This window comes from Anoplophora glabripennis, unplaced genomic scaffold (assembly GCF_000390285.2).
Source record: "Anoplophora glabripennis isolate ALB-LARVAE unplaced genomic scaffold, Agla_2.0 scaffold312, whole genome shotgun sequence".
Taxonomy (NCBI): Eukaryota; Metazoa; Arthropoda; class Insecta; order Coleoptera; family Cerambycidae; genus Anoplophora; species Anoplophora glabripennis.
Genome location: NW_019416409.1, coordinates 159,270 through 175,925, shown reverse-complemented (window position 1 = coordinate 175,925; position 16,656 = coordinate 159,270). Strand labels below are relative to the sequence as shown.

The 16,656-nt window shown below is 34.3% G+C and overlaps 1 protein-coding gene across 1 annotated transcript in view; it reads left to right on the top strand.

Moving 5' to 3' along the window:
• LOC108910634 (potassium voltage-gated channel protein Shaw-like) overlaps positions 1–16,656 on the top strand; it is a 66,678-nt gene that overhangs the window by 23,260 nt on the left and 26,762 nt on the right. Inside the window, exon 5 of the mRNA XM_018715315.2 lies at positions 7,169–7,465. Coding sequence (XP_018570831.1) covers positions 7,169–7,465 — 297 coding nt within the window. The remainder of the gene's footprint in view (positions 1–7,168; positions 7,466–16,656) is intronic.

Here is a 16,656-nt window from a genome sequence, read left to right as displayed (position 1 = left end):
AACTTTGTGAATATTCAATCAAATCAAATTTTTTAAAGCAGGTTTTAAAAGTTATTAAGTATGAATAAAATATTATTGATTTTTTGTAATTAATTTATTAATTTAATCATCATTTCTTTTGTGATTAAAGTATAATTCAAATATTATTTATTGTTTAAAATATAAGCAAATGAAAAATATAATATAATGAGTTAATATTACTAATTTTCGACATATTTTGAAAACAATTGTTGTTTAAACAATTTTAAAATATTTAAATTTTGTTTTTGATCTTTGAAAAATAATCAGAAAGGCCAATAATTATTAACGATAGGCATTTGAAAATACGCTAATTGTTTTTTTTAAATCGTGAGACATCGATTTTCTTGAATTTCTCGCTGGCATAAATAACTTTAAACACGTTTTAAAGTAGGTTGCCAATGAAGAAAAGTATTGCAAACTTAGACCCGGTAAGTACTCGGAATACCAAATGTATTTTTCGAAAAATTAGCCCGGATGTCCCAATACATTTAGTGTAAATGACGGTTAACTTTGATCGGCTATAACTATGTAATTAATTGACCTATCGATCTGTTTTTTTTTTAAAGAAGCGTCTTTCCAATAACTTTTAAAACCTGCTTTAAAAAATTTTATTTGATTGAATGTTCACAAAGTTATTCTAATTGTTTATAAGTACAAAAATTCGACCAATGTTTAAGCAAGCGCCAGAGCTCTCCTAATTGAGGGATTTGAATTTTGCAAAAAGCGTTTGAAAGATCGAGAGCCCTTTTATATGTGATTATATTTTCAAGTAAGGGCCTTGGTTTTTGCTGTGCAAAATTTTGAAAATTTGTAATTTTTTTTCAAAATTTGCATTGCTAAATTATTATGCAAAATCTATCAAACCGATTTTGATAAAATTTGGTTTCTTGAGCCAAGTATGAAGTTCCTATACCCAATTTAAAGACCCCCCAAAAAAGCCTAAAAAATAATGTTTTTTAACCCCAATTTTGGCGTTTTTTTCGATTTTTACAATAATAATCATTATTCATTCGATTTGTAACTAGTCATATTTTGTACAAAATTTTATTACAAATATTTTTTCCTCTTCCATTTTCACATAAAATCAACTATTGAAAAGATACATAATTAAATAGGAAGAAAAATATGATATTTTTCAAATTTTTTTAACATATTGTGCCGCCAAAAGTTAAGCCCACGTTTTTTTTATGCGTATAGAAAAATTTTCATTTCTAGCGATATTTGATAGCCAAAATGCCAAAAATCTCCGTGGATATACGATTCACCCAAATATAGACTTTTTGAAACAGATACCTACCAACATTCTATGGCAGTTTACGAAAAAGAAACTTTGTAAAATCATTTAAAAATTATTGCATTGGTAAACTCCCTGAAAAATCTAATAGTGCCCTTCACGCTATCAACCACTCAAACACCTTAACAGCCTCAATAAAAATTTAGCCAGACCTACCCCACAAATAAATCCGGCAGTCCCTTTGTTTTATTCGTTTACAACTTGTTGAATCTCAACTTTGCCAATTCCGACGTTCATCATCCCTTTATCACTCCGTTCCCAAACATCCCCATTGTACCTCGGACTGCACGGAAGGGGAAAGTTTACTGTATTATCGACCTCTTTAAACTGTAACTTGTAAGATTAAATGCCATAAAAGTGGATATTTAAACGTCATCAGGAGCATGAAACGGCTGAGTGTAATAAAATTTTATCGTCCACCATGTTGTTGTAATGGAATAACGACAGGATGGGGAAATTTTGGAATATTTACTTGCCTATATAGATGGGGGCGTTTAATTTTCTTTATTCTTTACAGATGCTTTATACAGCGTGGTAAAAAAGTTCTGCATGAAATTCATATTTTCGTTAAACAATTTTTTTTTTTTCGAAAAACGGTGAGACCCGTCGATTTTGATTTGATGCACGGCACCTTGTTATGTGGAAAAAATTGTTTTTCGATAATCCACTTACGGCAGCGATGACATAATTATTTTTTTTAAATGACAACGCATATTTTTTTCGTTCGAAATTGATGACAGTGATAATTATCTAAACAACGGTGTGAAAATTTCGATGTCTTACATAACAATTTTTTTTAGAAAAATGCACCTTAAGTTCTTGAATGCAATAATTTGCTGTTTACGGATCAAATGCCTTAGAAAAAAATTTATTCGGCAGAAAGCATTTCAGATAACTTAAGTTGCAACTGGTGTTATGTAATATTTGCGGAATTATTCATCAGATATTGTCAGGATCCTGATTAAACTGCAAAATTTAGAACCAAGTTCAACCGCACAAAATCCAAATAGTATGTAGCAAATTAAGGTCGACTTTTTGTCTTCGAGTTTGCCGATAAATTCCTCAAAAAAAAAAGATCCAAAGAAATGTTTACTTGAAAGGAGTAGATTACCTGAAATATTGAAGACTAAAAATCAGTACCGATTTAACATTCTTTGGTGAAATCGTTTAATTCGAAATGGCAAAACTTAGTGAACGCGAAAGAATTGATATTTTGAGGATGATTGGTTTCGGCGATAAGTTACGAACCCATCAAGAAGCTTGCCAATTATTTAATGCAACGTACCCTGACAGACCACCAATTACGCAATCTACGGTTAGTAGGGTACTGGCAAGGTTTGAGGAAACTGGTAGTGTGAAAGATGCTCCTCGTGCGGGTCGTCCTAGAGTAGATGATGAAACTAGATTGAATATCCTGGTGGAGCTCCAGGACAACCCTCATTCTAGTACAAGGTCGATTGCATTGAACAATGATATTTCACATGTAACTGTGGTGAACTTTCTCAAAAAAGAGAAATTTCACCCCTATAAGGGTCACTTGATACATGCATTGACTGAGGACGACCCAGACCGCCGTCTCCACTTTTGTGAAGATTTAATGCATCGATGTAACGGAGACCCCGACTTCCTCAAGAACATAATTTTTTCTGACGAGGCTACTTTTTATCTTAATGGATCGGTGCATCGACATAACTGCCGGTATTGGTCTCAGGAAAACCCGCACTGGGTGCAAGAAGTAGATCATCAGCACCCCCGAAAGGTGAACGTTTGGGCGGGAATAATAGGGCGTCGTATTTTAGGCCCGTATTTTTTCGAGGAAAATTTAACTGCTGCTCGCTATTTGGATTTCCTGCGGTTCGATTTGGTCCCAAGCTTAGCAGAGTTATTCCCGAACAACGAGGATCCTGATATTCCTGAGGAAAGAATTTGGTTTCAGCAGGATGGTGCACCGCCCCATTATGGAGTGCAAGTACGGGAGTACTTGAATAACACGTTTACTGGCCGGTGGATCGGGCGACGCGGAACAATCGAGTGGCCTCCGCGTTCGCCTGATTTAACACCTCTAGACTTTTTTTTGTGGGGCTATTTGAAATCGCGTGTGTACACAAACAGACCAGGTGATTTGGAAGAACTTAAAAACCGTATTCGTTTTGAAATAAATCAAATCGACCCGGGAATGCTTGAACGAAGTGTAGACGGCGTTTACACACGCTTAGGACAATGCCAAATGGTACAGGGTGGGCAATTCGAACAATTTCGCTAGACTTACACAAACATTAGTGTAATTTTACTCGTTTGAAATGTAATTTTGTCAACTTTGTCCTTTTCGGAGCCATTAATAGTGTAAGTAGACAATTATCACTTATAAGAACTTAAGGTGCATTTTTCTAAAAAAAATTGTTATGTAAGACATCGAAATTTTCACACCGTTGTTTAGATAATTATCACTGTCATCAATTTCGAACGAAAAAAATATGCGTTGTCATTTAAAAACAATTATGTCATCGCTGCCGTAAGTGGATTATCGAAAAAAATTTTCCACATAACAAGGTGCCCAGGATCAAATAAAAATCGATGGGTCTTACCGTTTTTCGAAAAAAAAAAATGTTTAACGAAAATATGAATTTTATGCAGAACTTTTTTACCACACTGTATATGTCTAGGGAGGCGTTGCTAGTTGAGACAATCGAGGGAATAATGTAAGAGAAATATTGTTTGGTTTCATGAATTTTTACTTTTTTGGTATAGAACTGGTTCAAATAAATTTACCACATAATTATAATTATTACACAGGCAGGCAAAGTAAAGAAAGTAAACTGATCTTAAGGCCCCACTAGGCTATCCATATGTATGAGACTCGCTTAATCGGAATCCTTTGTTAGTTTTACCTTAGCGTCCACAGGCTTTGAATCAATTGCTGAAAATGGCTGAAAATTCTGAAAAATCTAGTCTAATGACCGACAAAATGAAGTTTTGAAAAAAAAATGTTTGGACTGAATAAAGTCCTAATGTATATTTTAATCTGCTAGACACTAGTTAGTGTTCCTGGCCTTCCGTTACCAAGTTATTTGAAAAAAAAAAATGGTCAATAAAATACGACAAATAGCTAGAAAACCACAAATACAAATTTGCATTGAATGAAGAAAGATATTTGGATCAATCCAAGTCTTATTCTATTGTATCTCGATGCGCTGAACACAAATCTGACACTGGTTAAGTTTCCTGGTTTCTATACAGGGTGATTAATCACTAATGGTGACCAAAAATGAAATCTCGTATTCTTTGGTGAATTTTAAGGGGAGTCTTTACTATAAAGTTTTTATCTCACAAATCTGACACTGGTTAAGTTTCCTGGTTTCCATACAGGGTGATTAATCACTAATGGTGACCAAAAATGAAATCTAATATTCTTTTTCCTATAAAGTTTTTATCTATGACGCTACGTTAAAAAGATACAGTGTGTTAAACTTCAAAATATATCTTTAATTTTTTTAAATAATTTAAAAACTAGTAAGTGAAATAATTTAAAATTGGACACATGTATTTACGTAAATATTATCTAAAATCTGAGGGCTTTTTTAAAATTTACATGCTCCAGTGGCGGAGATACAGGGTATCGGTGGCACATTTTTCTAAATAAATACATAGGTATTGTATTCTCGAAACCGAGAGAGTTGCATTAAACCAAATTTGGAGAGGACATAGCTAATATAATGCGAATCATCGTCTTAATGTTAAAAATGTTGGTCACCGCCATTCTTGGGGGTGAAAATTCGAAATATTTGGAATTATTCAATTTTCGTTTCTGAAAACATACATACAGGGTGTCTCAAGGTGACGGCCCATTAGAATTATTTCAGAGAGTACTTCGATTTGGATTTTCAAAATTTGGGATACCGGGTTTTCGAGCATGCCCTTCTCAACTAAAATAATTGCGTCCACGTACCGCTTCCGGTTATACCTATTTTATATCGGCAAATTCAACTGCTTTTGCCTTTATTAATGAATAAAATTAATTTGTGTTTTTAAATAATAAAATCATTTGACATACCCGATGTTACAACAATTGTTCAAAATTTTATCCACCAATGTGTAAACACATTTGGGTCCGTTGTACTCAGTTTCTACGAACTAACACAAATGTTGTCTTGTTTCACCATAACACAAATGCTTCACCATAAATTAAAACGATATCCATCAACTCTGAGTACACGCAAACCATTTTTGACAAAAACTACCCATTTTTGACACTAACTACTAAAAACCTGTTGTAATCACCACAGATAACAAGTAAATATCGCAACGACGATTGCAAAATCCGAATTCAGTATTCGGAGTCGCTGAGGCCACGTGGCGAATGACGCTAGAGACTACAGTTGTCCAGCTATGTAGTGGTTGAATGTTCTATAACTTAAATATTTTTTTTCTCGGAAACTATAAGGATTTTACAAAAAATTTTTTTACGATATTGATTCCATTTTTCATGCTGCATCTATTCCCAAATTTTTTTGGATAAGTTGTGAATCACCCTGTATATTATTGCAATATTGGATTCTACGTGTTATTTTAGGTGAACTTTTATAAAGGTTTCCTATTCCTAAAATTAACCGTTTTCGAGATATCTAATTTTTTTTTCAAAAAAATGGAGAGAAACAGTGACTAGCTTCAAACCATGTGTATTTTATAGTAAGAAAGAAAAAGCAACAATATTTATAGGGGGGATAGCTAGACCCCTAAGATTTCCATCCATACTTTCAAAGTGGCTTAATTGCATACAGGGTGCTAGAAATTTAATAACGAGTTTAGTTAATTTCAATCCTTCATAAGTCGGCTTTTTAAGTAGAACACTCTGTATGTTTTTCTATATTCTAATACACAATTTTATTCTTTTTCGAACGGTATCAGGGTTCCCTACTCCTATCAGTTCTAGTTTTTAACTTATAATTTTTTGTGATATCACTTAAAATCATGTAATTTCTTGCGAGGATAGCTGTGGATTTTTTAGCAAAACTTCAAAACAAACAACTAAACTGTCCCCAGTTATTTAGTTGGTACGTTAGATGAGAAGGGCATGCCCGAAAATCCGGTATCCCAAATTTTCAAAATTCAAATCGAAGTAGTCTCTGAAATAATTCTAATGGGCCGTTACCGAGAGACACCCTGTATGTCAAAACGAACGAAATGATCACCGATAGAACTCTGTACGATGATATTTCTAAGTAGAATTTTTCTTTGAAAAAAAAAAGTGTTTCAGACCGAAAAAAATTAATATCTCGGAAACTTCTTGATTTTTTTATCTAAAAAAAATTGTGGTTATTTAAGACGCGGAAAGGTACACTTTCACCAAGTTTCGTTAAAATTAAATTATTGTTATGGAAATGAGAGATAAAAAACGAAAAATAAGAGAAAAACCAGTTTTCGCATTTTTCTCGGAAATTTTAAGGTTATCTTAAAAAGTGGTCACTAAAAAAGTTGTAGACTTTTGCGTGATCTACAACTTTTGTATTGGATACTTTTTGTTTGACGTCAACTTTCGCTAGAAATCCCAATGATACAATTTTTCACAACTTTTCAACCCCCCAAATCAACCCTCCGCCACCCCTGCTCACGCATTTATTTTTTTCCCCGTTTATTATAAGCCCCTTTACCATTTCCACTTATAAAAGTCTAGGTAACAATTTGGTTTTTTATTCCCTCTAAATGAGTTATTTCTATCGGTCATAGCAAAACTAATGACTGATTTCGGTTCAGCGCGTCAAAATACATAATAGATGGTCCAGTGATCTCTAGGTTAGCAACTTTTTCATTTTTTGTGCCTGTGTTATTAAGATCCCCTTTCCTGTTTCTTTCCAGGTTGCTCCAAACATAATCGAGTTCCTCAGATCCCCAGTGAACATCATAGACTTTACAGCCACGCTAAGCTTTTACATTGACATGATCCTGATATTCGAGAAGAAGTCCCAACTGCTGGATTTCTTCAGCATAATCAGGATCCTGCGACTGTTCAAGTTAACGAGGCATTCTCCGGGATTGAAGATCCTTATACACACGTTCAAGGCTTCGGCCAAGGAACTGGGTCTGCTGGTGTTCTTCCTCATACTGGGCATAGTCGTTTTCGCCAGCTTGGTGTACTACGCCGAAAAGATGCAGGTAGGTACTAAGATTATTCTTGTGCTAGATGACTTGTTGATAACCACAGCACTTCTAGATATTTTAAAATATTCAAGGTATTTCTAAATTTTTAGGAATTTCGAATATTTAGTTTTTAGAAGTTTCGGCAACGGTTTACTAATTTTTAGATCTACTCGTATATCGATTTCCATGTATTGTGAACGCGTTTTGAGGGAAAACATTTTCGGAATAAAACAAAATTTCTCAAAACGACCTCAAAATACACAATAGTGATTTCAAGATGCATTGAATAAATTTTCGTTGAGTATACCAGTAATTATAGCAACCTAAAGCTTAGTACTGCTGCAGTTGGAATAGATACTTTATATTTTAGTTGAAGTATGCGGTGGGTTGGATTTTTATTAAGCGCAGGAGATTCAGCTGAAAAATTAAAACGCTAGACGCTGTAAGCGCATCGGAAAATGTTTCGAATCCATCTAGATAAAAATTCCGTAGAATTCAATGAACTACTTTAATCCACCTGTATTTTTGGGCTTCATTTTCAAAATGGCGTCCAAAGTCCGCAAAAAACCTTTTTTTCCATTTATAAAAGAAACATCAATTTAGAAAAAATGTTTCAGACAAAAGTTTAAGGAATTTTTAATACGGATCGAATAAGCCTAAACCGGTTTTGATCGATAAATAAATTAAGTAGTTATTGCAGAAAAAACGCTTTCAAAAATAAATATTTTTGTATGAAACTTGGTGAAAGGATAGCGCTTGGTAAGCAAAATAAAATGATTTTTTTTAAATTGAATAATATTTTATAGTTTTTGCAAAAATCGAGTTTTTTTTTTTAAAGTGTTTTTGTAAAATCCCATAATTCATAGGCATTAGGGCTTAAAATTTTCTTTAATAATAATTACACTATTATATGCAANAATATTTTTTTTTGAAAAAAAGCGTTTTTGTAAAATACTCATAATTCATAGGCCGCCACATCTTTAGGAACGGGGTTGGGCTTAAAATTTTCTTTAATAATAATTAAACTCGATTTTTACAAAAACTAAAATATTATTCAATTTTGAAAAAATCATTTTATTTTGCTCACCAAGAAAATTGACAACTAAAAATAAAAGGAAGAGTGGACATAGCAGAAGGAAGGAGTTACGGCTATATAATATTATAAAGGTGATTCTTTGAAAGTTGTTTTCTCCAAACATCTCTAGAACCATTAAAGATAAGAGAATGAAATTTGAAACTAAGTTTTCCCATTACTTTGCTAATCTAATGGGATCCCCCTATTTTAATTACTATAACCTCGCCTTGTGAATAAATATTGCTTCAACTTTTTGAGCCAAAAAATTTATTATATACACCGTGTCCCATTTTAATCGATCACCCCGAATAACCTTCAGAATATAAGTTGTAAGGTTTTAAGGGGGCCGTACGATAATGACCTTCGATTTGACCCAGAGGTCAAACTTAGAGGTCATTTGGAGGTCAACTTCCGAATTTCAAATGGAAACCCCTTTTGTTTTATCCAGAAATGGAAGGAGCAGAAAATTCTATTTTCAGAACCTTTAATAAAGTTCACCTATTTTTTTATGGTGCTTTCAAAAATGCAGTAAAATACAGGATGTTCCATTTTAAAATACATAACTTTGGTATGGTACGCTTCTCCTGGACACCCTGTATATTTCAAAATATTTTTAAAATGTAGCCGTGATCAACCCACCTAAACAGGTTTCTATAACATTTGCCGTTTGGTCCCTAGCCACCAGAGGCGTTACTGGTGGCCCACCCTGTATGTACTTTATAATTTTGGAAGTGTACCAAGACGGATACTTGTTGCTGTAATTTCTTTATAAATGGACATGAATATCAAATATTCCCGTAAAAGTTGGGTTTTTTAAAGACTTGCCCACTGTGTGTATCACTCTCTTACGTCGATCTCTATGGCAACTATTTTAAGAAATAAATAAAATTCAGATCAAGTTCGAACCTCGCCCTTACATTTCCGCCTCCCTTTCTTTTTTCATAAAACTCCCACCTGATTCAACAAACGGTGTGTTTTCATTTCCAAACGCGCCATCTCTTATACTTTGATAAGCTTATTGAATATTTCATACCCCGACCTTTGGCTGCTGCTCCGCTCTATTCACGAAGCGGGCGAAAAAAGCGCCCGTCCCGCTCTTTTCAGTTTTCAGCTTTCAGGCTTAATCCCCGTTGCTTTCAGCCGGCGTCGGCTGTTGGCCGGCCTAGCCCAACCACCCGAGCGCATACGGCTGGTGTGGCGTTCGTTCCATCCAGGTGGGTAGCCGCTCTATTTACTCTCCATAAACGGGATTGATTTTTGAGGAAGCGCGGCGAATAGCGCTGTCCAGGAATTCGTATTTACCTTCAAGTGTACACGTGGAACTTCTTGAAATTTCCGTACGGGCCAATACAAAGTGGAATATGAATAATAATAATAATAATAATAATAATATACTAGGCGGTATCTGTTTTGGTTTGGGTGAGTGAATCGTATATCCACGGAGATTTTTGGCTTTTTGGCTTTCAAATATCACTAGAAATGAAAATTTTTCTATGCGCATAAAAAAAACTTTTGGCAACACAATAAGTTAAAAAAATTCAAAAAATGTCATATTTTTCTTCCTATTTAAATATGTATCTTTTCAAGAGTTGATTTTAGGCGAAAATGGAAGAGGAAAACAATGTTTGTAATTAAATTTTACAAAATATGACTCGTTACAAATCGAATGAATCATGATTATTATTGCAAAAATCGAAAAAATCGCCAAAAATGGGGTTAAAAAACATTACTTTTTAGGGAATTGGTTTGGGGTCTTTAAGTTGGGTATAGGACCTTCATACTTGGCTCAAGAAAACTTCATGTTGGGTAGAATCATCACACCAAATTTCATCAAAATCGGTTCTATAGATTTTGCATAATAATTTAGCAATCCAGATTTTGAAAAAAATTGCAAACTTTCAAAATTTTGCACAGCAAAAACCAAGGCCCTTAGACTCTTGATCGCATATAGAAGGGTTCTCAAGCTTTCAAACGCTTTTTGAAAAATTCGAATCCGTCAATTAGGATAGTTCTGGCGCTTGTTTAAACATTGGTTGAATTTTTGTACTTATAAACAATTAGAATAACTTTGTGAATATTCAATCAAATCAAATTTTTTGAAGCAGGTTTTCAAAGTTATTGGAAAGACGCTTCTTTAAAAAAAAACAGATCGATTAGTTACGTAGTTATCGCCGATCAAAGTTAACCGTGATTTACACTAAATATACTGCGATATCCGGGCTAATTTTTCGAAAACTTCCTTTAATTATCAACTTTATTTTTTTAATGTATCAAAGGTAAGTGCATAAACTTATATACTGTTTATCAAAGATCAAAAACAAATTTATTTAAATATTCTAAAATTGTTTAAACAACAATTATTTTCGAAATATGTCGAAAATTAGTAATTAATTAATTAATTAATTATTAATTAAATCGCCATTTCTTTTGTGATTAAAGTATAATTCAAATATTACTTACTGTTTAAAATATAAGCAAATGAGAAATTAACTCATTATATTACAAAAATGCAAAATTATAGTACAAAAATTCGACCAATGTTTAAACAACGCCAGAACTCTCCTAATTGACGGATTCGAATTTTTCAAAAAGCGTTTGAAAGCTTGAGAGCCCTTCTATATGTGATTAAATTTTCAAGTATCTAAGGGCCTTGGTTTTTGCTATGCAAAATTTTGAAAATTTACAAATTTTTTTTCAAAATCTGGATTGCAAAATTATTATGCAAAATCTATAGATCCGATTTTGATGAAATTTGGTGTGATGATTCTACATAACATGAACTTTTCTTGAACCAAGTATGAAGGTCCTATATCCAACTTAAAGACCCCAAAAAAATTCCCTAAAAAAAATGCTTTTTAGCCCCATATTTGGCGATTTTTTCGATTTTTACAATAATGATCATGATTCATTCGGTTTATAATTAGTCATATTTTGTAAAATTTAAACAAACATATTTTTTCCAATTTCGCCTAAAATCAACTCTTGAAAAGATACAAAATTAAATAGGAAGAAAAATATATTTTTCGAATTTTTTTAACATATTGTGCCGCCAAAAGTTAAGACCACGTTTTTTTTATACGCATAGAAAAATTTTCATTTCTAGTGACATTTTAAAGCCAAAAAGCCAAAAATCTCCGTGGATATACGATTCACCCAAATATGGATTCTTTGAAACATACCGTCTGGACTATAATAAATACCCTACTGTTCATGTTAAAATATTGTCTGAAGTTACTTATTCGGTAGCAGAATACAAAATATTTCAAGAAATGTTTGGTCCTTTATCAATGTCAAGAGAATTGCGGCGCTTCTATTGCTTCCATCTTACTTACAATGACCAAACTGTTGATGTCTTACATAAAACCAGGTAAATGTCATTTTGTAACATCCACGACAAATCCTAACGTGCTTATATACAGGGTGAGTTAGAAAGAATGGGTCAACACTAAGCTGGAGATAGTAAACACTAAAATATTATAAGGGCAGTAAGACCGAATTAGGTAATTGCAGACCAATTTCTATTATTTGCAACTCCTCTAAAATGTTTGAAATTTTATTACACTGTTTCTTATACGACTCCTTGTGTGGGTTGTTGTCTTGGGAGCAACACCGCTTCGTAGAAGGCACAGTTACTGTTACTAACTTTGTTCAGAGAACTCAATTTATTAGTGAAAAACTTGACAAGTAAAACAAGTCGATGTTATCTATATCGACTTCACTGAGGCTGTTGACAGACTCGAGCACGACATCCTGCTGTACAAACCGAGTTGTTTTGGTGTGTCCGATTCACTATTACAAATTTCTCAGTCTAATTTACAAAATGAAATGACGTTGACCCATGCATAACGCGCAGTAACATCCTTGTAGCGTATTCAGCGTTGTATAAGGTTATTTCCAAGTACATACAGTGAGATAGAAAATTATTCCGATATTTTTTTGTTCTTCAACTCCTAGTCATTTTTGTCTATCCATTATGTTTTTTTGTTATATTTTCTCTTCCTTCGTCTTCTTTCCCTAATGGTTGGTTCTAATAAGTCCTATCAGGCCTATTGTGCATCTCACTACTTAGCCTATTCAGCAAGTAGCTTTGTCCTTTTAACAAAATCCAAAAGCTTCCTTCACGACACTTCTCTCAACTCCTTAAGTTCCAAATAGAATCTGCTAAGGAGCGTCATTCTACTCGTGCAAATCCTGGGCACTCGCCTAGGTTATGCAGAGGGGTTTCATCCGCCGAATCACATCCTGCTTTAGCTTATGTAGATGTTTCCTAAAGTGACAGTGTCCTGTTATAAGTCCCGCCACTCTCCTGAACCGAACCTTCCTGTGTTCTGTTTCAGTCCATTTGCCCAGAGCCTCCCTGTCCACTCTGGGAGATGTACCGCAGCAGGGCTCCGGGCCAATGAACTCTGTCTCGAATCCCTTCTTAGCAAGTACAAATAGTTTTGCCTCGTGCGCTTCATTAAGTTGCCATTTCAAAAATCGACCACCAGGTATATTTGAAGGGTTCTTGAATTTTTTTTTAGGATACCTACTTGAAATGATTAAATATAAAAATGGCCTCAGTTATTCTACATCTAGAGGTCTATCATTGATCCATTCGTTTTGTATCTTGTAACAAAATTACAATGTATAGATATCTTGTTCTGATTCACGTTGTAGCATCTCAATAGGCCACTAGGGGCCTGGTTCATCTGAAAAGGGTTGAGGTGGGTCATGTCAGGTAGCTGTCACATGGTCCTGATTCGACTGGGAGGAGAAGAAATCGAATTTCCCTCGAGTTCATCTGAAAACATGCCCCAAGAGAAGATTTTTTTTTTCGAATAAACCTTTAATGCATGACTAGAGATGGGTGTTGCCTTTTCTTCTATAACAAAATTAAAATTGTTTCTACATAGCATGGAAGTAGAATGAGGTTAGGGGTGCAAAGAAGCAGTAACGAAAGTATAGAGATATATTTGTGGACCCTGGGCTATAGCTTTAATATTTCTTGAATTTATCATTAAATTATTAGGTGGTGGTAATACAGTGCCACACGGAGAAAACTGCTATTTTATTTACAATGACAAGCCTATAGCTTTAAATCAGTATTAACTATAATTGATTTATATGAGTATCCCCAATGGAAAATTTATATTTGATATGAAGACGAATATTTTGTTTCTATCAAGACAAAAGAGAAACTGTTGCTGACGGAACTCTAGAAGAAGTTAGCTAGCTTGGTCTAAGTCGAAAGCTACTTGGACAAGTGAAAGTTGGGTTCAAATAATTTTCAGTAATGAGTTCAAGCTTCACGTGTGTGTTGAGGGCAAAGGAAGCCTTCCACAAGGAGTGCTTAAAACGTACAATGAAATTCCTACAAGGAATCATGATTTGAGGATGCGTGTCGGAAAAGGGGTAGAAAGACTAGTGATCACTAACGGCACAACCAATGTAGATAAATATCTAGATATATCGGAAAGTAACTTATTTTATTATTTAGCAGGATGGTGACAAACTTACAAGAAAATGGTTATGAGAAAATGACATATAAGTCTTAAGCTGGCCATCACCAGCTTCAATCTAAATGTCATTGAAACATGAATTGAGTGGGTATTTTCTCGAAAATGATAGGTGTTGATTCCAAACAAAGTCTGATCAAAGGAACATACCACTTTTTCGTGTACCTCTGTAACCAATTAAGCAACTCAGCTTATAATTTATGTTAATATAATGTTTAGTGAACATAACTTGACTGTCAAGACGATTATGTAAATGTAAATATAGTAATGCAGTAATAGGTGCGAGAGAACAATTAAACTAACGAGCGTTCAAATAAAAACGTGGTCGAAGTTGGCTCTGACACATTGGACGTAGGGCGTAGCTTATAGCGACCAACTTAACCTCATTTCTCAACAAGCTGTATAGCAGCTGTCAGTTTCAATAACAAAGCGGCGATACAGCGCTTTGACAGATGACGTTTAAGTTCATTTGCTATACGCTACGCCCTACGTTCAAATTTTCAGAACCAACTTGACCACGTTTTTATTTGAACCCTCGTTAGATCGTTCTAGGATACAGCTATTGTTTTAATGCTGCTGCAGAAGATCTGCAGTGTAATTGTCCTTAGGTAGCCAACAGAGAGCTGTAGAATAATCCAAGATTCTATGAGTATGGTGTCAGACGATCTGGTCTGGGTCTTCTTTTACCAACGATGCTGGGTGTTTATTCACCTGCTCGCCGATACCCAACAGGTAACCAGAGATGAACATCTCTGAGACGTGGGTTTTTCCTCCATGGATGACGATGTTGTTGGCCTGCTTAAGAAGATGGTCCACGCTCTAATTTTATCCAAGACACATAACGTTGCACTTCACTTATTGTTTGATAGTTCAAGTAAGGTTTCTACTGACCCTGTAGTTCTAGGGTTTGGACTAATCTTGTATATTGTTTTGCATTGATTCTACTGAAAATCTTAGGGTTTTGCAACACAGTACTAAGACTCTATAGTCTTTATGTGGCTAGTCATTGAAAGTTCTGGTTCTGAGGTCCCTGGTTCAGTTGTAATTTTTTAGGAGAGAACCTAACTCGGGTTGTGATTTTTTTGGGAGATGATCTAACTACAATGTGAAAGAAAATTTTATTTTTAAAAATTGTTTATTTCGGGCAAAAATAAATAACAATATGTATGTATACATGAGTGTAAAGTTATACAATACAAAGAATTTTGAACGAGAGCCATTTGTTGTAAAGGTTCAATATGGCGAGTACATACTCTGGCCAGGTTTCCGGCCCTGGTTATATATCTGCCGATTGTGGTTGCTTGGAGCGCAATGACGGCATTTTGGAAAGATAGTCAGGGCTGCAGGACCTTTGTGGTGTCGTCCTTGATCGTAGTTAAGGTCGATTTGTCTTGGAGCGGTTTTTTCCTCCTTATTGGTCTGGAATGGAAAGTGGGGTGAATTTTGAAACTACCCTCAAAGATAAAACGAAAAAAAATCTATCAAACAGTATTATTTCAGATCATCCTAAAGATTAAATAATATTTGGTCAATGAAAGGATTACTTTAATTTCCAATTATAACTATGTTCGGGGAATATTGAATAAAAAATATGTCATTGAGAAGAGCATATCGTTTTCTCCGTGTGCAATATCCAACGGGCTGACAAATTTTAAGTCCCTTACGTATTCAACAATTATCTGGCCATATTTCGCGCCACAGGAGAACCGAATTTAAAATTCCTTTACCAGAACGCAACTGCGATGCACCGCAGTCTCAGATGGCCTGGTATCGGATGCAAAATCCCCTGGGTTTAACTTGCAGCGTGTCGTGTCTCTCCCCTCACCGCACACTGCGGTATTTTGTACAGTTTAACTAAATCATACAGCGCTCGTGTGCATACGTATGCTGGAATCTGTCGTAGAATTGAAATATAGCTTCGGATTAAACGTATCTTGGATGTTACACAAAAAAAATATTTAAAAAATTTCGATTGTTCTGAAAAAATGTCTTTTTTATGTAGCTGTCACTTTCTAATTTAATTGGATAAATAAATCGATAATATGGCTACTAGAATTGAAACAATTTTTCTACTCAAACTAATGAACTACCATTATTTTCTTTTTGTCGAAAACTAAACATTGGGGTTCCCAATCAAGCGAGTCACGTTTATTCCAGACAGAATTTCTCAAATGGCAGATATAAAAAATTTGGAGTGCGGAACCTAGTGACGATTAATAATTATTCGTTTGGATTCTGTGACCTATTTCTACTATATACAGGGTGCCCCAAAGTTCACGTCTCGGGCCCATAACAGACAAACGAAGAACGACAGTAAAAATCTGTTTAGATGGCGTGAATCTTTTTTAAAATTCGGAAAATAAAAAATATGACTTCATCAACCTTTTTTTCCACGAACATATACATTTTTTATGATAACTAAAATTATCTATTTTTAGTGAACAATTTTTGTGCAGAAGTTTTTTCTCTATCTCTTCTCCTTAAAAAGTTACAATAACAAACATTATACAAAAATGTATTCTATTGTATTGGAACTAGCATGACTTAATCAACATTACTATGAAAAACAATCGCTGTAACTCCTGTCAAAAATTTGTTTACATATTAGTTCCTATGTTCTTCTTAAGAATAAG